Raw genomic sequence first — 24,387 nt, 5'->3', positions numbered from 1 at the left:
TTAGATACGGATGAAATGGTCGACCGATTCACAGTGTTTTTAAATAATAACGGAAATAACTATTTTAAGAAGGCTAAACCACGGCATAAATACTCACAGTTTTCAAACACAAGTAATAAATGGTTTGATATTGTATGTAAACAAAACGAAATATATATGTTGAGAAGTTAAACAGGTACAACTTGTATAAAGATGGTCATACTAGATATGATATGCTTACAGCGAAAAAAGATTATAAGTATCAGTGCAGACAATCTAAGCGAAATTTTAACAGAAATCAATATCTTAAAATGAATGAAATGCGATTTAAAAAGCCAAAAGAATTTTGGAAACTTTTTAAAAAGAAATCGTTTAATAATACGGGTGATAATATTGACATAGATGCCTTTTTTGAACATTTTAAAAATTTATCTTCTGTAAATAGAAGTGATGATGAAGAAGATATTATCGAATACGTAACACGTCACAATACAGATAACATGACGTCAGGGACATTTGAAGAGTTGGATATTTTATTTACAAAGGAAGAAATACGAAAGGCAATACAACTATTGGGAATAAATAAATCTCATTCAATTGATAATATTATATTCGAATATTTTGAGGCGGGAAAGGATGTGCTTGATACACCACTGGAAATATTATTTAATTATATTCTTGAAAAAGAGTCATTTCCCAAATCTTGGTCAAAGGAAGTAATTAAACCTATTTTCAAAAAAGGAGACACATTTGACCCTAACAACTATCGAGGCATAACGTTAGTGAGCTGCTTCGCCAAACTGTTCACAGTCGTAATAAATTAACGGCTTAAAAAGTGGGCTATTGTAAATGAAACGCTCACAGACGCTCAGTTTGGATTCAAAACCAATTATAGCACTGTGGATGCTATTTTCCTACGAAAGGCTTTTATAGATAAACAACTCAGTACTAAAAAGAAACTATACTGTTGCTATATCGACCTTATGAAATGTTATGATTCAATATATCGAAACGGACTATGGTACAAGCTTATTAAGAGCGGAATAAACGGTAGATTGTTAAAAATTATTCGGTCTATGTATGATTGAAGTGAAATTATGTGTAAGACATATGCGGACGTTGTCGGATTTCTTTAATTGCGAAGTTGGATTGTTGCAGGGGGAGACAATCTCACCTATACTATTTTCTCTTTTCGCTAACGACATCGAACTCTTTTTGAGTAATAACAATGAAAACATGATCACGTTGGACCGGCTATCTTTTTATTTGTTATTGTTTGCGGATGATGCTGTAATTTTTTCAGAAACACCAAAAGGATTGCAAAAAATCTTTAGATAATCTATACGAATATTGTGAACGATGGAAGTTGAAAGTCAATGTAGAAAAAACAAAAGTGGTCATATATAAAAAGGGAGGAAATAATTCACAGAACGAGCCAATTTTTTATAACAATGAGCAAATAGAAATGGTTCAATCATTTAACTATCTCGGCATTGTACTTTCAAGTGGTGGATCATTTTTACAAACTACTCAAGCTTTATCCGATAAAGGCTTAAAGGCTATGGGGTCGCTTTTTGCAATCACTAAAGACATGCATGTTCCTGTTAAAATAATGTTAAATTTGTTCGATTCTTATGTTACTTCAATACTGTGTTATGCATGTGAGGTTTGGGGGTTTGTAAATGCTGATGATATTGAAAGAGTTCACAGAAGATTTTTGAAACGAATACTGGGTGTCAAAATGAGTACCGCTAATTCAGCTGTGTACGGGGAACTAGGGCGATACCCATTATATATAAATCGCTATGTACGAATTATAAAATATTTCATAAAACTGTATACTGTTAAACAAACTAATAGTATATTATATAGTACACTATGTTATATGAGAAATGGTGCTGAAAATATAATACGATGTAACAATTGGATTACCAAAGTACGAGACTTACTTCAAAACACTGGTTTTGTAGATGTTTGGATGTACCCAGAATCAGTAAATGCAAATGTATTTATTCCTATATTTAAAAATAGACTAATTGATATGAACATAGGTTTGTGGCTAAATGATTTAAACGTTAAAAGTTCATTAACTTTATACAAAGAATTGAAACATCGATTTGGCTATCTGATTACCTTAACATAATCCAAAACTTTAATTTAAGAAAATACATATCAAAATTAAGACTTTCGTCCCACATGTTAAAAATTGAATCTGGGAGACATACACATATTCCTAAAAACGAACGCAAATGTAAAATATGTAACTCAAAAGATATTGAAGACGAATACCATTTTGTAATTGTATGTCCTCTTTATACAGATATAAAAAAAAAGTATATTGACAAATTCTATTATAACCGACCTAGTATGCATAAATTTATTCTTTTGTTAACAAATAATAAAACCAAAGTCCTAAATAAACTCGCGATATATTGTAAAAATGCTTTTAAAATGAGAACTGATACATTGAATGCAAACGTTGAGTAATGCGATGGCCTTAGTGCATTTTTAACACCTTTTTATGTACTAGTTTGGTCACTTTCGCATTACTATGCATGTGCTTATTACTTATATATTGTCAGTTTTGTATATGTAACGATGAACTGTAAATGTTCAAGTTATATGAATAAACTTTCTGTTCTGTTCTGTTCTGTTTAAAAAACTTACTTGGATTTTATGGTAAAAGGTCAAACTTTTGAAGTACACATTATCTGTTTATTAGTCAGATCAAGTCGATTTACTAATTACAACTGTGTCGGGAAAAAATTATTATCAAATATATTATATTTATTTGCAAATTTTGAGAAAGTGAATATTTCTTTGAAAGTCCGATTGCAAATAGAAATAATTGCATAAGAACAATGTAGTTAAAACTGAAATGCAATCATAAAATTGGTCAATAAAATGAATAACAAAAGTCAATGCAAGGAATAAGACGGATTGTACAAACATGCCAAACTGTGAAATGTTGTGGTAAATTTACTGGTGTGTAACCGGAACAGTACGGCAGAGACTAATCGATTGACCGGAAACGAATGCAGATAATCAGCAGTCATACTGTAGCTTTACATCTGGACAGACGTCTTCTTTTGTATCAGTGTTCATCCTATGTGTTTTGTGTCTACGTTCCTGGCCTGAGGGATCCGGGAACAGATACAGCTTTATTTCAGGTAAGTACTACCAGTATTTACTTCACTGGCGCTGCGAGCAATAATTTTTGCAACTTTCGCAGTTCCAAAAATTGAACCTTTGCGGGAACATACCCGCCATTGTGGTTTGATTTTCTGCTGTAGTATGACTCATTTTGTTGTCAAGATTGTGCAGAAACTGCACAATAGTGACATTTAATTTTGCATTTAATGAAAGTGCAACAATATTTTGATATTTGTGATATGTTTATCGATTGAGGCTTTCGCGGAAAAATTGTCCGCCATCTTGTTTTTGCACATGTCGTCAGTCATTATTGACGATTGCATTGTACATTTGTTCATTTATTCTATTAATTTTGTGAATTAAACTTTTAGTTCATTATTCTGGAATAGTTGCATGTTTTCAGAATATTTTCTGGACTAAACTCAGGATTAAACAGTGAAAGTACGTGTACTTTCATGCATTTGTAAAACCCATCTTTAGTTATCTGAAAATTTGAAGATTTATTCTTTTGAGATGTATTTTCATTAGAATTCTTGATATTTCACTGGGAGTTTTTAAATTTCCCGGATTTAACAACCATCTATAAATAGCTCGGGATACCCCATTTTTCATTGGTTGTTGCCATGAGCTAACCGGAAACGGAAATCTTTCCATTGTTTACTTTCCGGTGATTGGAATTCTAGTAATTGCATCTATTGTTCACTGATATTTAGTGTAACTAATAATTGTAATTAGTTGCGCTAGTTGATATTAGAGTGCAATAGCAATTGCAGTTGATTTCAACCTGTATTGTTTATTTTAATTTTTTTTTTGGAAAAAAAAATACTTAGGAAATAAGGGCATTTTCATTTCATTGTAAGAATAGTACAATTATTTTCAACTTGCTTTATTGCTTCATCACATAATAGTATCATTACTGGTGTATGCATAGTTGAAACTGTTAATTTTCTGAGCAACAGGATATATTACAAGAATATTTTGGTTTACCGTAAAGCTTTTCTACTTCCTAAAGAGCGCACCTGTAGCAATACCGTATTTACTCTAAAGCAATTAATAAATAATTAAGTATAGTAAACCAAATTCACTGAAAATATTTCAGTTTATTTTCAAGCTAGTGCTATCATTGCGATTAAAGACTTTGTCATGAATTGTTTTTGGAGAATAATAATTTAATGTCTTTGTTTCTACATTAGTTGTGTTCTAGCCTAGCTAGTGCACGAGTTCCTGCACCCGGAGGTATCTGGCCTTGAGGGTACAGAGGAGACGTGCGGTCGGGCAGTAGCAGTCAGCTGAAGGACTTTCGGTTCTCCGGCATCGCTGGGGATCGCGAAGTCTTAGTGAGCAGAGGGATCATCGGTTCTCCGGCATCGCTGGGGATCGCGCATAACCTGCATCATACTTTACCGGCATTGTCTGGTTGAGTGGAGGTTATAGGTATAAACCCAATCCATTTCCTTTAATAGTTGCCCATTATCCTGGAGTCATTAACATAATTGCATACCATTAAATGGATATTCATACTAGGTCTCTATCAATACTGAGAGTTATCTACGGCTATAGTACCCGGCATTAAATACTGGGTTTTATATTTTGGATACATAAATTTTTGGTGTTTATGGCCATTTGCTTTATAACATTTATGTCTGTTTGATACCATTTTGGTGTGTCCATTTCAATCAGGTTGAGAAAAAGATTTACTATTTAGTATAGTTGCGTGATTGAAACCTAGTCCCTTCAACAATTTAATATTATTACACTTGAGTCATTTAGATAACCACACACTATTGAACAATATTTATACTTGACACTATCATTAATCACAATCACTAAAGAACAATTACCCGGTACCAAATACTGGGTGCTACATTTTCTAGTGTATATTATTTGATTTGTGATGGCCTTTAATTGTTTTATTATGCTCATTTGCTCCCATTTTTGATTGGGTGGAGAAAGAGTATTTATTGATTGTATGGTGGGGTGTGAGTGTGATAAATATTGAAATTAAAGTTTTTGTGAGCCAGGAATAGTTAGATAAATACTTGTTTGTATTAGTTTTACATATCATTGCATTTAAATTGCAAATGTGTGTGTGTGGTGTACTTCATTTGAAATACTTTACTAAACTTGGACAGTAAATTGACATTGACGGACCATGGCTGAGAGAACTATGGATTTAGGTTTAGCTTATTTTGAGGAAATGAAACCATTGCAACAAAATGTACAAAAACAAACACCATTTCCTCATCAGTACCCGTCAGCGCAACCAACTCAAGTACAGACACGACCAATTTCACAATCACAACAACCATTTCCTTACCAGTACCCATCTGTGCAACCAACTGGTCCGTACCCACAAATCCAACAGCCATACCCTGGACAACCATTGCAGTTCCCACCATGGCAGGAAGGACCGCCACAAAATGGGTCCCCATACAGGTGGTACCCTTATCCGCAGTGGTACCCGGCCCAAGGACAGTTACAGCTTTTCACTAATATGGAGGGGCACCAAGCGATCGGAATACAAGCTGGTGTAACAAACCATGGATTCGCACCGGCAGGTACAGATGTTCAACCGGCAGGCTCAAATGTACAAACAAATGTTCAACCGTCAGGCACAAGTGAACAACTTAATGTTTTACCTGCAGGTACAATTGTTCAACCCAATGTTCAACCGGCAATTAAGGGCGTCATCGTTCCCGAACGAGAGACAAATGCTGGTCGAACCCACCGGCATGATGACAGACGACAAAGGTTGACCCAACAACCAAAGACACTTGTGTATAGTGGAAAGGGTAGTTGGAAGTCGTTTAAAAGCAAGTTTAACCGCTATGTGGTGGTTAATGATTGGAGTGAAAGGGAGAAGAAGGATTATTTGTGCTTGTGTCTCACTGACACGGCGAGGGATTACCATACACTTATTATCGAAAAGACACCAAATATTACCTACAACGCAATCATGGAGAAATTGGAGAGGCGTTTTGGTTGCCAGGAACTCCCCGACACAGCTGAGATTAAAGAGGATGACCTCCCACTCGCAGAGAGCACGCCGAAAACAAAAGCCGTCCCCGAAGACAGTAACAAGTTCAGTAGCTTTTATTCGTCTGGCTATGTTACGGCTAACCAGTCTGTGGAAGTCAGCCCGGCCAGAGTACCTGTGAAGCAGCAGATTGATATACCTGTTCATTCACCCAACAATCAGACAAGGGCAGGTAATGTCACGTCTGGGGCCTCTGGTTCCAACACTTCAACCATCAGCTCAACAAACAAGGGCTCATTCCGCGCCAACATTAGCTTCAGTCACATGCAGAACAGCCTCTCATCTGATCTACAGTCAGAGATGGATGAGATTGGGATGGACCTGAACCACGTCTCTAAGAGGGACCTGATGGCCGTATACAAAGAAGTGGTACAAGAACGAGATAAGTTAAAGTCGACGATGATTCAGTGTCAAGACCACGCTTCCCGACGTATGTCTGAGATGAAAAAACAGATAGCCATGGAACAGCAGGCAAAGAGAGACCTGGTGGTGAAAGTCAACCAGGAAATAGAAGACAAAGTAGGGATAATAGAACTCTTGAAAGAGAGCAAAGAACAGCAGGCGGCTATGCTCACTGATAAAGCACGCGTTGACCAAGAATTAAGGGAGCTGCAAGCCCAGTTTCAAAAACTGCAGAGTTCCATCGAGAGTAAATTACAGCAGCAGATACAACAGGCACGGGAGATGATAGAACAGTTAAAGAAAGACAGACAGATAGCTATTGCAGAGATGAAGCAGCAAGTGCATGAGGAGATGGAGAGAAAAGATGGAGAAATCTTAAGGTCAAGGTCACAGGCACAATCACTTGGTCACGAAAACATGCAGCTGAAGAAATGCATTGAACGGTTGGAGAAAGCTTCAACAAATCAGTTGGAGAAAGCCCGAGTAAATCAGTTGGCGAAAGCTCGTGCAATCTTCAAGCGTTTGAAAGCAGAGAAGTCAGAGGCCATTGCTAAGAGGAAGTCGAGACTGACGGAGAACAAAATGAAAGTGGAGAAGGAGAACCTGCAGAAGCAGGGCAATGACTTCCAGAATAGGGAACGAGAAAATAACCAACTGCAAACGAGACTGGCACAAAGTGAGGAAAATTTCAGAAAGATGAATGAACACAACCACACAATTCTGGATAGAAGTGAGTTGGATATGTTTGTCCATCAGATGCAGGTTGAGGCCGATAGACAGAAGGAGGAATACGAGAGACCGGTAGGTGAAGCTGGTCACATGTCAGATGCTAGTCTTGCCCAGTTGGCTGCGTACCATGAGAAAGATGAAGCTGAGATGCAGACTCAGCCTCAGACCAGTGCGCAGGAGAAGGCTGAAGAACATGTAGCAGACCATCAGGAGGTAGTCAGTGGATACAAGGCTCAGATAAAGGCTGCTAGTGGAGACCAAGCGAGGGTCAGTGAGTCAGCCAGTCCGGCCACTGAGTTACAGAAGGCTCCCGTAGGGGGGCAAGTGCAGCTGGACAAACTCATCAGCACACTGAACACTCCCAGAGCAGACCTCTTTCTCAAAGAGCAAGAGCTGGAGCAAAGTAGCATGGAGTTCATGACAAAGATGGTTAATCATAGGGCAGGTGCAAAGAATGGCAATCATGATGTTTTGGCCAGGAAAACCATCGTGGGTGAGTGTAACAAGTATCACCTGGATCTTGATTTGGAGGACGTAGATGATGTGATCCTCTTAACAAAAACATGGAATAAAAGACATGACAAGACTAGGGAAATATGGGATCCGGGTATAGTCAATACGAAGGAGGTTATAAACAAGGTGGGTGATCCGGTCAATATGCTGGATACTTCACACTAGAAAACGAAATAATACAAACTATCCATGGGTGATCCGGTCAATATGCTGGATACTTCACACTAGAAAGCGAAATAATACAAACTATCCATGGGTGATCCGGTCAATATGCTGGATATCGCACACTAGAAAGTGAAATAGTACAAACTATCGGTTAAATGGAACGGACCGGGGATGGTGACACGGCTAATAATTATCTTCTTATCTACATGTATACATGCATACTTACAGAATTCACACTTTAGCCGTCTTTCACGCTCTGCATTGTTAAATGATCGCAATCAGTCAACAATGTGACGGATATCAAAAACATTAAATACATGTCACTTATATATCTCACACACAGAACAAGAAACGGAAAATAAACTGTGTTGTATCTTAATATTATTTTATTTAGTTATTTTCTTGCATAAGAATGTGGTCAAAACAAGGAAGCGTGATCGTTTGAAACATCTGTCAGGTAACTTATCTCCCAAGTCAGGAAATTGACCGACCGACTGGACACTTAGCTGTTGACAGTGATGTAACCTATTGTGTGTGTAGACAGCCAGATGACGGTTTTATGATCGAGTGCGATTGGTGTGATGAGTGGTTTCACGGGAGATGTGTGAATGTGAGTGAGGAAGAAGGTGTGAGAATAAAGAAGTATAAGTGTCCGAATTGTTGTAAGACGTAACTCGCTCGTGTGCTTGAAAATTTAGTTTTATAGTGGTTATAGGTTTTAGCATGTCTGAATCCGGCTCTGTTGCTGGAGAATATAAAAAGTGTGTCAATTAGCTAGTAGATAATTCTGTTAGACAGTACATTTAAGTTGATGATATGCACTTGTAAAATAACATGTTTTAAAATACCATGTATTCTTCCTTTAGTTGATTTGTGTGAAGTATTGTCTTAACTATGACTACTATATCAAGATCATAATGTTTAATCTGTTGATAAAAGGAATATTTGGAGTAAATGCTTTTATACTATTTTGAAATAACTTGTTAATATTAAATGTGATTAGGAGAACTCTTAAGAATTATTATATGTTACAGAAATTATGATTGGCTTTATACAACAAATTGTTTATCATTAATCTTCATTATACTTTGTACAACTTTGGCACACGCTGAATTATATAGCAATTGTTTATACTTTGTGTACACCTTTTAACCATTTCAGTAATAATGGATTTCTTATAGATTACCCAGTCTTGAAATTACTTCACATATTTTCAAGGAAGTACTGGTACCATTTGACTTGATAAAATATTAATGTTGATGTTTAGTGGATTATATATGCTCTCCATTATTGTACAATGTAACACGAAAAGTGGTTTTAATTATAATACACATGTAATGTAAAATCTGTAGTTGAAGAAGCAGGTTAAGAATTCAGAGTTGTATAGCCTTTAATGCTCCTTGATCTATTATGGAATATTATAACAAAGCCATTGTTACATTAGAAACTGATCTGACTACTGAATATGCACTAATTAATGTCAGTTAAAACATGCTTTCTTCATTGCTTGATTGATTTCTAATAAGCCACATGCAAGTTACATGCACGTGTGTTTTAATTGCTGATGTTTACTAAGATATTCTGATTAGTTTCTTATTATGCTGTGTTGTGTTTTCTCATTTTAATGGGTACTGGGTACTCCAGAAATTCATCTTGGGCAATACAATTAGGATGCAAATTTGCCCAATTCAAGAATAAAAATGTCTAACTCGTCACAATAAAATAGTTGATGTATTGAATTTTACAGTTTTGATCATGTTTCAGGGCAATTTTGTAAAACATACTTCAAAACCACATATGGTTCTTAAGGCACTTTGGTTCAATGTTTAACTAGTACCAGTACTATTCTGAAAGGCTGAGAAAAGACACTAATTCTTTTGGAAATGTACACCGATACATGTCTGTCTGTAAATTGTATAAACACGATATTATTGATGTACAACTTCATTCGGCAAACGGGCTGAGTGTTGTTTAAATATTATTTGATTACGAACAATATGAATCTGGCAATAAGATCTTAAATAAGCATTATCACAGAAAAGACACTAGTGATGTTCGTACGTTTAACACTCCGGATTTCTCTGGAGGCTACATAATTTTTATATAACGACTTAACGTACATTTATATATGTTCAGGATTATTACTTCGGTGAAAGGCTGGAGGTATCAATCCCACCATTTGTCTGTTTAAGCCTGCATTTGTCTTGCTGCAGGTGTTAGAAATCAAGATTCTTAAAACTACCCTGTGCGGCTGCTGAGAATGTCATCTTCCTCCAAGCTTGAGGTTTAATGCAAGCTGAAAGTGACCGGAGACCGCTGGTTACGACATGACTTTTCAACAGGGTTTATCCGACATAATTGTGTTCATGTTCTCCAGTTACATCCGAAGCAATTCTTCATACGTTGTTATCCCTATTTGTACTCACAATATGGGTTCAAAACCAAAGATGAAGGGAAGAGGAGGTGAAATAGCATGGGGTCATTAGAAGAATGGCGTCCGGCGAAAGCTGGAAGTTGAGAAGCCTCCTATAGGTAGTCATGTACCATGGCCAGCTGGACGACTGAGTACTTTCTCGGGTCTACCGTTCGGCTTGGTACCCTGCTGGACTTTGCCCATAAGCATGACTTAAGAATTAACGCGGAGGTGTCTCTATCTGAAGTAGATAGACAGTGGTTGTCCGAGTTCGCCCGTCAATCAGGATGGCCGGAAGTGGACTTCGACATTCAACGTCTGAACTCGCAGGCTCTTCTTGCCCATTGGCGTTTCCTTGTCGGTCTACTGAAACACATTCCAAGGGATCGACAAGTTTACTTCTTCAACCTGGACAATCAGCGTACCTCTAGTACCGTCCCGGCTGTGGCTGGGTTACATGTTCAAATCCCTGATGTGGAGCATCCAAGTACCCCGACACCCCCGGTTGTGGCAGTGACGGAACCTGCAGGAAGTGGAACGGCTCATGCTGTTTCTAATGTACGGAACATGTCTGTTAGGGAATATCTGGCAGTATCCGGACAGGCAAACCTTTCGTTGGCTAGGGGGAACACATCCCAGGCGTCAGGGCGACCAGTAACGACCAGGATTTCGGCCTTCGATTCTCATTTTCACCTGGACCGGTCTCTAGTGAAATTGGTTATGCCGTATTACTCAGATATCCGAACCATTCTGGATGCAGATGTAGGGATCAGACCCCAAGTTGAAGTGGATGTGGTAGGAGGTGTCCTGATCTATTGTGACCCCGAACCGAACCAGCAGATACTTGGGGGCTACAGGAGGAAGTTCTGACAAGGATACTGGAGTTGTCATCCCCTTGTCAACCAATCATCCTTTATATCCGGGATGGGGAGGATCGGCAGTCCGGAGTGCTCTATCTGGAATGTCTTGAATTATTAAAGCCCAATGTTGCTCGGACGCAGGAAGTGGTGCTGCATTGTTTCACCGGCGCGCAAGAGGTAGTGGTCAGCTGGTGTAAGGCATTCCCTAATTGTTTCTTCAGTACTCAGGACAAGCCCGGCTTTTCACGGAGGCGCAGAAACAGGCAATCCGGAGGGTCCCGGCGAACAGGCTGTTGATAGAAACTGACTCGCCATACTTTCAACCAGCTGGGGCTCAGATGTGCACTCCATCCTTTTTAGGGGACGTGGCCAACGTTATTACGTCATATCGGGATAGCGAGGTCAGGGACGTGTGCCAGCTGACCTTGAGGAATTCCACTCAACTGTTTGGGCTATAAATAGCATAATGTAATATGACATTCGTGTGGCCAATTATTGAATTTTGAAAATGGAGTTTTAATATTTTAATGTTTTGGACACTAATTTTAACAGAAAGGATCGCAACTGAAGTGTATAGACAATGAATGGAAGTGAAAGTTTGGAAAAACTCCGTTGTTTATTATAAGTTTAAAGAAAAACTATATGCTGGGCACAATTTACTCCTCTAGTCTGTGTTAGTGGACAATTAATCGAGCATTGCAGAATTGAATACAAAATAAAGTATCACTAGGGCCCGGAACTTTAGTGTAGGCCAAATTTTTGATGAAGTAACAAGTTACCAAGACTGAAAAAGGACTCTATGGCTCTTTCCCGTTGGATAAAATGGGGAGGAGTGTGGTAAATTTACTGGTGTGTAACCGGAACAGTACGGCAGAGACTAATCGATTGACCGGAAACGAATGCAGATAATCAGCAGTCATACTGTAGCTTTACATCTGGACGGACGTCTACTTTTGTATCGGTGTTCATCCTATGTGTTTTGTGTCTACGTTCCTGGCCTGAGGGATCCGGGAACAGATACAGCTTTATTTCAGGTAAGTACTACCAGTATTTACTTCAATGTGCAAAATTACCGGGCGCCCAAGTGTACCGGACAATACGGTATTTAATCAGTAACATTCAGTGACGTAAATACGGTGCAGTTGCGTCCATCAAGATGCGCATTGATTATTGCGGCAGTTATCATGATGATGGTAGCATATTGTATAGTCGAGGCAACATATAGAGGGGCGGCTCCCCGAAATGTGCATGGATGACATACTGTTACCATTGAACACATATTCGTATGCAGGTATAAACGCTCCGTTTGCATATTTGTATCTTATTAGACAAATGCTTCGAACATCTTTTAACTTGTGTTTTATATATATGTCTTTAACAATAAAAATATTTTCAAAGTGTTCAGTTTGCATAATTTCAAAATCGTCGTTTCAATGGCATTGACTTAATTAAGCAACCGTGTTTTGGTAAGTATACGGCGTGTTCTGTGCAATACCGTTATAACAATTAACACTGTGCATGGGATTACCATTTATCCGCTTATATACTAAATCCAAATCAATACCGAAAACACTGTACACAATATATGTGTACATCCATATCTTTCTACATGTCGCCAGTTTTCTAGATTGGTATATTCTGACGCTACCTAATGTTATTAACAGATATGATACATTTGTGTTATGTTCGTTTCTTTGGTTTTTATTTTATAGCGATTGAACACTTACTTTCATTACACGCTATTCCTGTCCACCCGACTTTACAGCCACCATTTTCACATGTACCAGTAACAACGTCACATGGGCCCAAACGGCAATAGCATTGCTTGGAACAGCTAACGCTGTAGCTTCCAAGTGGGCAGTCTGCAAAACAAATACTTGACAAGTTTGATAACATGAATGACATTTTTTTCGGTTTTCAAGAAAAGAGCATTTCAAATAACCGATTTTATGTTAGTTCAAAATCGTTGTTCCCATAATATTTATCTCATAAGGACACGTGTGTCTGTAAGTTTTGTATTTCATGTGCATTTACGTCACAGAAATAAACACTGTTTATTTGAATATTATTCATTTGCTTACACATTAAATCAGAATTAATCTTGACGTTTGCAGTATATTATATATGTGACATTGCTTGGAACAGTTTTCGCTGTACCTTCTAGTGGGCAGTCTGTCAACTAAAGTACCCAATATGTTATGTTAGTATTTAAATTATACGTTCCCCATATTGTGTGGATGAACACCTTGGATAAATCAAGTATTGTCCTGTTCTGTTCTGTTCTGTTCTGACAACAAAATTTGTTATGTAATTATGATTGGATAGTACGTAAATGTATCTCCCTTGTGTTGTGCGAAAAACAATAACCATCCGAACATCAAAAATCAACGATTTCACATAAGGGCGCGGGACACCCGTAATAAAAATCTTTCTTTGAATTTTACATGTTGATGGTTGTAAGTATATTCTGCTTCATAATTTTATCAGACAATGCAGCAAAATATAAGCTTTTTGCATGGGGATGTATACAATTCCTAAACTGATCGCAGATCAATATTGACCAATATTGTAGAATTGTAGCAATATAAACATCATTAAAGGTTTGTTTTAATTTAGAGAAGATGTTTGTCATATTTCATAAAACTGCATATCTCGAGCATGTTCACACCGTCGAAGCAATATAAAATGTGTTTTTTTGACATCGAGAAAAGGTTTGACATATTTTATATAAAAACCAATAAACAACAAATCGAGTTATTAAAACTAACGATCCAAATGTTCTCTGTGCCATAAAGTGTGTATTTAGCAATCGAGTTTAAAGCCCTCGCTGTTCGCGATAATTATGAGAGGTATAACATGAAGCATACGTTTTGCCTGCTTTTAATCATGACCAATAAGTTACATCAAATCTTCAGAATTGTCTATTTGTAGGTACACTTTGTTAACATCACCATTACAAAAGTTGGAAATGCGTTTCGGATTTCAATAATGAATTAACACACATTTGAATATACTTATATAGAATACTTTCTTACATGAACATGTGTTAACATATAACACTTAATGCACAAAAAGGTAGGTTAACAGGTGTTTGAGCTGGCCAGCTATTCTTCTTCATGTATAACTACATATATGACATGACAAGTTGTATCGTTATCGCGATCCATGGGGCCAGCGAATCGCACTGTAACGGAACTGTTCACAATTTTTTTATAAACAAATATAAGAAATATACATTAAATGGAAAAAGTGCACATTGTGATAAAGAACATCTAGAAAGTGGGATTTTAAATGGACACGCAAACGTGAGCATTCTTATAATGATTCCTACCTCGTGTGAATGTGTAAGTCATTCTGAAACCCTTATAGGTAGTGCTGCTGTCTGTTGTGAAGACGATGTAGACAGATTTCGACTGCGACTTAAATTCCATAGGTGGCACTGCCCCGCAGTACTTTCCAATTGACAGAGAGGAGGCGTTCGGTCCGTTGAAGAGTTCCAGGTAGTCATTTTCACACAGGGCGCCAGACTCCATTGCAAAGTCTGTAAAGTTCACCTGAAAACACAAGAGGCAAGTTATTGATTGTGCTTGTAATGGGTTCAAATGTTGTACATGTAAAACATACTGTAGCCTGAATAAAATGCTATTTCTAATCTGACAATTTATTACTGTAAAAATGAACAATGTTATATGAATTTTAAATGGCAAATGTTTAGATAATATTATCCAGTTTCCTTATACAATGTAATACAACGTTTCATAAAAAGTAGAATGGTTGTTGATTTTTTTTTTAAATGATTCAAATGTTAATAATTCACATTGATCCGGCTTGCTTCTGGAGCGTTGATGGACCAGGAACAATGAATATTGTTGATGTAATTCAACGGGAAGTTCGGGCTCGTGATTTCGCCATATGGATCTGTCATGACCCCGCCACACTCTGAAAATGCAAGTGATATACAATGCTGAAACAAAACTGATTGAGCTTAAAGTGAAATGCGGTTAAAGTAGTCTATATTATTTCTAGTTGGTCGCATTAGCGGCCAGCTAAATTTACAGAGCATATTTACAGATTTTGCAAATCATTATGTGCTTAGAAGCCTCATTCTAAAATGATCTCACTCTAAAATATTCGATAACGTATAATACATATATTGGATTTTATGCCTGGTATGTTGTCTAAAAATTATATCACTAATATTGTTGTAGTTCATAAAAACATCAATATATGTGATGTTAAAATTTGTGTTCATGCTATGCGTAAAAGTATATTATTTTTAACCGGTAAAAAACATTTTGTTGTGTTAAGTTCAATCAATGATGACGTGTACTATTAGATTTGTAGTGCTTATTGCTATAATTTTGTTTTAGTTGAAAATCATGTTTTTGAACGTCTACATATGAAATGAGTGAATTTTGTTTTCAATCAACACTTATGATAAGATTAATAATATATAACTATAAATATATTTTTGATAACACATAGCATGTATATACAATTGTAAATGTACTGTTTCCATAGCAACTGTTAACTTAATGAATAGTGTCTAATCAATTTTATCGATCGTCGAACAAAATAAAATTGCTAAATAAAACAAAAAATGTATGGCAGTATAGATGAACAACACAAATTGTATCATGAGCTGTTATTCATTTAAGTTTCAAGTTCGTAGCTATACAAAATGTTCAATTTCTGAATACACACCTATTTCCAGAAATTAGACATACATTTTTGTATTATAAACTTGTTTATGATGTTCCATATCTGTTTAGGGAATTTGTTTTATTGTGTTGTTATGTTTTTGTCTTCAAGTTTTTAAAATGGTAATAACTGTGAAACAATAACATTTTTGTTTCCATGGCAACCATGAGTATAAATGATTTATAATACTTTAATCCAGCGCTTTCCGAATGCATATTTAATTCATTAAAAACATCTTTTAACAACTCCATTGTCTCGTTACCTTACGCACGTCTGAAATAATTTAGTGAACTATTTATTTGAATAGTGTCAAATACGTTTACTAAAATAGACTTACATATCTGAAATATTAAATAGTATAAGTAGCCTAAGTGTTTATTTTTCCACCACGGCAGACTTCTTAAATCTTAGAGTACCTATGCTTTGGATTGTTTGTCGCTGATCTGTATGGATTGTTTGGCGATGGTTTCTAATCTTGTGTTTAATCATAAAACCTTTATCAGCTAAATAACATTAGTGTTTTGAGACAAACATACTCAAAGTAATATGTTTAACGATTGTATATATTTTTGGTGTATCAGACTTCCCGTAGATAAACATCTGCGATCTTTACGTATGACGGACTTTAAAAAATTTACTTGGATTTTATGGTAAAAGGTCAAACTTTTGAAGTACACATTATCTGTTTATTACTCAGATCAAGTCGATTTACTAATTACAACTGTGTCGGGAAAAAAATATTATCAAATATATTATATTTATTTGCAAATTTTGAGAAAGTGAATATTTCTTTGAAAGTCCGATTGCAAATAGAAATAATAACATAAGAACAATGTAGTTAAAACTGAAATGCAATCATAAAATTAGTCGATAAAATGAATAACAAAAGTCAATGGAAGGAATAAGACGGATTGTACAAACATGCCAAACTGTGAAATGTGCAAAAATACCGGGCGCCCAAGTGTACCGGACAATACGGTATTTAATCAGTAACATTCAGTGACGTAAATACGGTGCAGTTGCGTCCATCAAGATGCGCATTGATTATTGCGGCAGTTATCATGAAGATGGTAGCAGATTGTATAGTCAAGGCAACATATAGAGGGGCGGCTCCCCGAAATGTGCATGGATGACATACTGTTACCATTGAACACATATTCGTATGCAGGTATAAATGCGTTTCGGATTTCAATAATGGATTAACACACATTTGAATATACTAATATAGAATACTTTCTTACGTGAACATGTGTTAACATATAATACTTAATGCACAAAAAGGTAGGTTTACAGGTGTTTGAGCTGGCCAGCTATTCTTCTTCATGTATAACTACATATATGACATGACAAGTTATATCGTTATCGCGATCCATGGGGCCAGCGAATCGCACTGTAACGGAACTGTTCACAAGTTTTTTTTTAGAAATAAATATAAGAAATACACATTAAATGGAAGAAGTGCACATTGAGATTACGAACATCTAGAAAGTGGGATTTTAAATGGACACGCAAACGTGAGCATTCTTATAATGATTCCTACCTCGTGTGAATGTGTAAGTCATTCTGAAACCCTGATAGGTAGTGCTGCTGTCTGTTGAGAAGACGATGTAGACAGATTTCGACTGCGACTTAAATCCCATAGGTGGCACTGCCCCGCAGTACTTTCCAATTGACAGAGAGGAGGCGTTCGGTCCGTTGAAGAGTTCCAGGTAGTCATATTTACACAGGGCGGCAGACTCCATTGCAAATTCTGTAAAGTTCACCTGAAAACACAAGAGGCAAGTTATTGATTGTGAATTTATTGGGTTCAAATGTTGTACATGTAAAACATATTGTAGCCTGAATAAAATGCTATTTCTAATCTGACAATTTATCACTGTGATAAAAATGAATAATGTTATATGAATTTTAAATGGCAAATGTTTAGATAATATTATCCAGTTTCCTTATACAATGTAATACATCGTTTCATAAAAAGTAGAATTGTTGTTGATTTGATTCAAGTGTTAATAATTCACATTGATCCGGCTTGCTTCTGGAGCGTTGATGGACCAGGAACAATAAATATTGTTGATATAATTCAACGGGAAGTTCGGGCTCGTGATTTCGCCATATGGATCTGTCAGGACCCCGCCACACTCTGAAAATGCAAGTGATATACAATGCTGAAACAAAACTGATTGAGCTTAAAGTGAAATGCGGTTAAAGTAGTCTATATTATTTCTAGTTGGTCGCATTAGCGGCCAGCTAAATTTACAGAGCATATATACAGATTTTGCAAATCATTATGTGCTTAGAGGCCTTAAGTACGGTTAGAACCGCAACTCACTCTGCTAGTCTTTTAAGTCGCTGAATTCAGTTTAATGTAGTATGCACACATAACAGATTCCAAACTAAACATTAATATGGTGGGTCTGATTTATGCTTCAATGATCCTTGCTTACAAAAAGCGTTAGAAAATGTATTTTTGTTATTGAACGTGCAAATGCTGACGCTGTCATAAAATATTGAATACATTTCAATAATTTAAGTAAAATTAATATGAACATCGTTGTTACAATAACTTTGCATTATTAAGCTTTTGTGTTTCATTAGCAATTAAATGGGGCCTTTTCACAGATTTTTGCATGTTTTGAAGTTTGTCGTTAAATGCTTTATATTGATAAATGTTAACATTGAATATTAAAATCTCCAGTAAAAATCAAGAATACACTTTAAAAAAAAGAAAAAAAAGGTAACCCTCAGCAGGACTCGAACCACTGACCCCTGGAGTCCTGGATTAAAAAATCTCCCATTTAGACCACTCGGCCATCCTTCCGGATATAATGTCAAGTGTATTTTATTCTTCATATAACCAATCCTCGTAGTTTCACAAAATATGACGACAACAACAGAACTCTCCAAATTATTAATTCGTTTCGCGTTGCAACGCTTTATTATTTTCAGGTTTTTAAATCGTCAAAAGATGCATATAATGGCTATTTTAGAGCATGGTAAATGTTCAGTATTACTGTTTCATCACAAATATCATTACTTAAACGAAAATTTGCGAATCTGAAACAACTTTTTTCAATTTTGTCAATTTACCCAAACGTGAAAAGGCCCCTTTAATACTGTTAATGGATTCATTAAAAAATAAAGACATTTGCAGAATCATGTTTAACATAGATATTTATAATGAATTTGAAAAATAAACTTAAGAACTAATATCCTGTCGTATTGTTCAAATTGTAAACATACCTGATTAACACAATTAAATGTAAGAGCCTGGCGTAGATGAAAAAGAACATGAATAGTGTAATATTTTGAGTATTTATTACTTGTTGATTTGTTGGATGAACCTATTCAAATAAAGATTAAACCTAACGATCATTAATAATTGTGTGAACACAGCGTTTTGTATAACTTCTTTATGTTTGAAGCACTATTATTAAATGGCAACATATTACTATATGACCAATCATTTTCCACTGAGTTCTTATGGCATCCACCTCCAGTACAAAAGTGGAACAAATCAATCTTATGTCCCCCCTCCCTAGTTGAATGCTCTATGGATCTGGCACTGATGTCATATAGGGAGAGCCTAAAGTGTATGCTGACGTATATAATGTGCATTCAATCGTGTTACATTACTCGCCCGGAAGAATTATTGGTATCATAGAGACTACGGAATATATAAGTATATTATTTGTGTTGTATATAATTTGTATAAATATTGTTAAATTATTTAATTATAGAAGTGTCAAATTCTTTGTATGTACATCACAAGTTCATAGGAGTTGTTTTGGTTTGTAATAATGTATCGGTATATCGGTATACCGCGGTATGCATTCAAGCATATTTAATATTAAAATAAATATAAAATGTATTGTTTCGCGGTACGGTTTGGCTTAATCTCATTTTCTAATTTTTACTTTTTCATTTACCTAGCACTGTAAGGCACTGTAAGGTTTAATGCTTATAGATCTTGTTGCACTCGATTTTGAATGTTTAATAGTAAAGCAGCAAAAAAGCATCAATTTGTTTCTGCCTTTATTAATTGCATTGCGTGGAGCTTCTATAAACTTATTTTCGAACACAGCGTTAAACGAACAAACAAACAATCAAACACACAAAGTGCTTTTTATTGTGTAATTTAATTATAGTAAGCCAACTTGAATGATTAATTTCATTACACTATATTTGATTGATAGAGTTAAATTAGTATATATTTCGTACTGTAACAGTACACATATCAGCAGTAGAATGATCAAAGACAAAGTTATCGAAACACAATTTTAACATCATAATCATCAGCAAAATGTTGTGTTACTGTTGATAAATGAACGCATTTTTTATATTTTATATGCCATAATTATTATCATGCTAATCACACAATGTGCTGAAATAAATCTTATTATATTTGTCAGAATGTGCAATAAAGAAACTCATAGGGAAAGTACAAAAGAAAATTATAATATAAGATTGAACCTAAAATATGTTTCAATATCAATTTACCAATTAAACCATCTAGGGGTTTGCGTTTCACTTATTTTTATATGATTTCATATGTATATGCCATATTATATTGCATACTACAGTCCATCTGAATCTCCTTTTCAGAAACATTGCTGCAATATATGACAATACGGTTTCAGTAAAATTCCATCCATACATATATAAGTATTTATTTCCCTTTTCCCTAGTTCCTTGTTCCGTATTCAAGCTTTACAAATTGGATAACATCTTTTGCGGATATATAGTACAAAGCATTCTTTAGAAACGCTGTTTGATTTGTGAATTAATTTATTAATAAGGAATAATGAGCCCGTTTCCTGTTAATATCCAAACCGATTTAGCAAATAAATCATTGATGTGTAACTAAATCATCGAATAGCACCTAATTAATATAACAGACGCATCTTATTCATTGATGGAAGTGAATTTCACGCAACTTGAATACATTCAATTTATGTATTACGATAAATTTGTTAATGATAGGTTTTTAATAACTATCGCATAACATCTGGCAAGGTTGCATTTAATTATAGCACACAGGATATTGTTCTCGATTAAATACGGTTCCTTATAATTTATTCAAACCGAATACGGAGCCGCTATGTGTTTACTTAAAAGTAATTTAAAATACACAAAAGCGAACTTCATATCAATGACAATGATTATATATATAAACTATATATGTATTGGATATTAAACAAAAATAGTGTTAGCAAAATATTTCGAGTTAATAATTTGCAATATAACGCAGCTTTGTGTTAAGGAATATGAAACTGTAGTTATTTTCGGCAAAGGGCTGGTATTCATCGAGACCAGGGACCTTGTTTAGGTAATGACGCTCCCTAATGGTATGTCAACGTTCAAGGTCGCCGATAAACAAATGGCAAGAACGAACAAGGCAAAATGCGTTTTCGGATTTTGCCATAAATTAAAAAAAACACGATATTTGAGTTCGTTTGAACACATTTGTTTTTTGTATTTTTGTGTTTTTTTAATCGAATTAAAAAAAGAGGCCATTTGATACAACTTTCCTTTATAATAGAGAAACGTTGGCGACCTTTCAACATGTAATTATAATGATAAGAGCATCAGTTACTCATTTGATCGGTTATGAGCTTTGTTTTGCATGTTGCATGTATAGAATAAAGACTATGCACTTAAATAGCAAATCTTGAGTAAGGAGTTTCACAGCGCTTACTGCATTCTCGATGTAACTAAACAAAATATTGTTAAATTGATTGATTATAATATAATCATATGATCAGCTTCTTCAGGGGGAGGCCCCTATCAATATTTAATTTCTCTGCTGTTGTAAATCTTCTACAAATAACACTGTTTATCATAAGCGTATTTTATATATATTCAAAGTACTTTGGATCACGCGACAAAATACACAAACATATAGTTGGATACATAATTTAAGCCAGTTTTTTGTTCTTAAACCACGCCAACACTGAATACTGGACATAAATCCTATTATATTTTATAGAAGTGGGCCTTTTGATAGAACCGGTCACTTATGCCACATTGACACACATACCATGGTTAATATATTGTTTTAATTACATATATATCATTAAATTATAGAGGGATTGTTTTATGTGTTAAACATTTTTCCTTAAAATTGTGTTTCTAAGGTGTGAGCTTTTCCCCAAAAAGGTGTATTGAACATTTATAAATGTGCCTATAACTGTATATTGCTCATATGTGCAAATGACCCATTATAAAAACTTAGATAGTACACGTACCTTTAAAGATTTGAAACATATTCCATGTCAAAGCTATAGCTTTCGTCATGTTTTATTGAATAAATTATAGTTCTTTTACTATTTTTTGACACTTATTTATATTAAAACCCGAGGCAAAATACTTTCTATGCATGATAATACAACATGCTTTTCAGTTGTTAAATAAATTTTGCAACCAAATAAGAGTAGTGTCATTGATTCAATGATATATACATGATTATGTTATTAATTGTTCGCTGCTTAAAAAATAATAATAGTCTTCTGAAGATACTTACTGCAATCTACTCCGACATCTTCGCTATGATCACAGTTGTGCTTGCTCCAGTTATTAATCCGGCAGTTGATCAAACTCGACTCGGTACCGTTACACGTCACGTCATCCAGCCATATTGGACCGGTACCTTGTCCATAAATTGCCGTACCCAAGACGGCGGGTACGAACTGGTTCCTACAAAGAGAACAGTCATTGGGAATCAAAACGACCTATATGAAACTGAAACCTTATCTAGGTTCCAAAAATAACAATGAAATATTTACGGATTTTGCTTATTGAAATCACTAACAGATAATGAACAAGTGGACATATTTCATCGTAACATCTTTCTTTGTTGTATCACGGTTTTTCAGACAATCGATATGATTATGGCGCCAAGTACCTCTACAGATATGAACTCGTGAGTATTCAATTCAGTCTTTTATTTACATACTGATCGATTAGATCTAAGTTATTTTTTCGTTGAAAGTGATTTTAGAAGACATTAAAATTAAGTAATTACTGCAGTTGGACTCACATATTTAATTACTCAATATTATCAAATCCTAATTAAATATTTATGACGTTAGTTTGAACACTGAATTTCATCCAACCCGCTGTTTTCAGCAGCTTTTGTGGATTTGCGAAAAAAAAATGAAGTTATTCGATAGAATGTTTGTGTTCTATGCTTTTCTTTTCATAATATGGACCTTAAATATACTCAAGAGAAGCTGGTCAATAAACTTCGACTATAAATTACGGGAAGCGGACAACGACAACGAGCGATGCCTGGTATAGGAGAGATAACCCTGAGTTAGGGTTTGGATTAGGGTTAGGGCTAGGGGTTGGGTTAGGGTTAGGGTTAAGGCTAAAACCCGACCCCTAAACCTTACCTTAACCCTCTAACCCCCCATGCGCATTACAATACCAGGCCTCGCTCCGCATCCCATAAATTACTTGTTTGAATTCGCGTATTTTAAACGAGCTCTTTGAAATATATTTATAGGAATCTAATGCGTTCTACACGTATTCATTATATGTTGAAGGACAATACATATGCTTCATTTTGACAAAGTTTGGTTGTGTCATGCCTTGAACGTTCACAGATCTAATGCCATTTCTAAATTGAGATATTAAACATACAATTAGATCATCGTTGAACATATGACACAGAAACCAGAAAAATCAAAAGTAACATCCGGTATTTACAATACATATACATCTTAGATGTCATTACGCATGGACGCACGTGTTTACTTTCCAATATTAAAGCTCAACATCTTTTCTCGCAATGGACAAGACCTCAGACACATGCTTTATAACAACCCGTTGTGCAATAAACCCGTTTTGCAAGAGAAGCTGAAAAGAAATCTTCAAATGTCGTATTTAGAGAGTTTGTATATAATAAGACAGACGTGTAAGATTCGACAAAAATTAACAGACATTGAAGGTGACAAACTTCATGAGTAAATGAGATAAACAAACACAGATGTATTTATAAAGTGATCTTTACAATTTCATATTAAAGCGAATTAAACCCGAAAATGACATAATTGTATTGCAAAACGGGAGGCAATGTCTTATTGCAATGTAAAAAAAATAACACGTTTAGCAATAACACATGACACATGTACTAAATGATTCCAATTTGATGGGAACGATTGAAAAGAAATATTTGCAATGCAATTACAAATATTTAAAACACCCAAACCTTGAAATTAAAGATAATGTTATGGGATGAATAAATACAATTTTATATTTTTCAAAGTTCAACCTTATAAACATTACAAGTACCAAGCCACTTAATTTAATTATGCATAGTTAAGTCGTATTAGTATCGTATTTGTAGTATTAGTAGTGTTTAACCATTATTGTTATTATTCATGCTAACGCTGTTTATGCGCACGAGCACGTGATTGTTAATCCTTTGCGCCACT

The 24,387-nt window shown here is 35.4% G+C and overlaps 1 protein-coding gene across 2 annotated transcripts in view; it reads right to left on the bottom strand.

Annotated features, from left to right (window-relative positions):
- Nucleotides 1-24,387, bottom strand: part of LOC127863762 (deleted in malignant brain tumors 1 protein-like) — a 92,239-nt gene that overhangs the window by 32,688 nt on the left and 35,164 nt on the right. The window contains exons 7-12 of one of the 2 annotated variants that reach the window (XM_052403400.1): nt 22,473-22,645; nt 17,971-18,092; nt 17,493-17,715; nt 15,069-15,190; nt 14,583-14,805; nt 12,979-13,113 (exon numbers count right to left, since the gene is read on the bottom strand). In XM_052403400.1, coding sequence (XP_052259360.1) covers nt 12,979-13,113; nt 14,583-14,805; nt 15,069-15,190; nt 17,493-17,715; nt 17,971-18,092; nt 22,473-22,645 — 998 coding nt within the window. The remainder of the gene's footprint in view (nt 1-12,978; nt 13,114-14,582; nt 14,806-15,068; nt 15,191-17,492; nt 17,716-17,970; nt 18,093-22,472; nt 22,646-24,387) is intronic. The other variant, XM_052403401.1, reaches the window with a different exon arrangement.

The sequence above is a fragment of the Dreissena polymorpha genome, unplaced genomic scaffold, assembly GCF_020536995.1.
Source record: "Dreissena polymorpha isolate Duluth1 unplaced genomic scaffold, UMN_Dpol_1.0 chrUn034, whole genome shotgun sequence".
Classification (NCBI taxonomy): domain Eukaryota; kingdom Metazoa; phylum Mollusca; class Bivalvia; order Myida; family Dreissenidae; genus Dreissena; species Dreissena polymorpha.
Note: the sequence above shows the minus strand (reverse complement) of the source record. Positions and strands in the feature narration are given on the sequence as shown.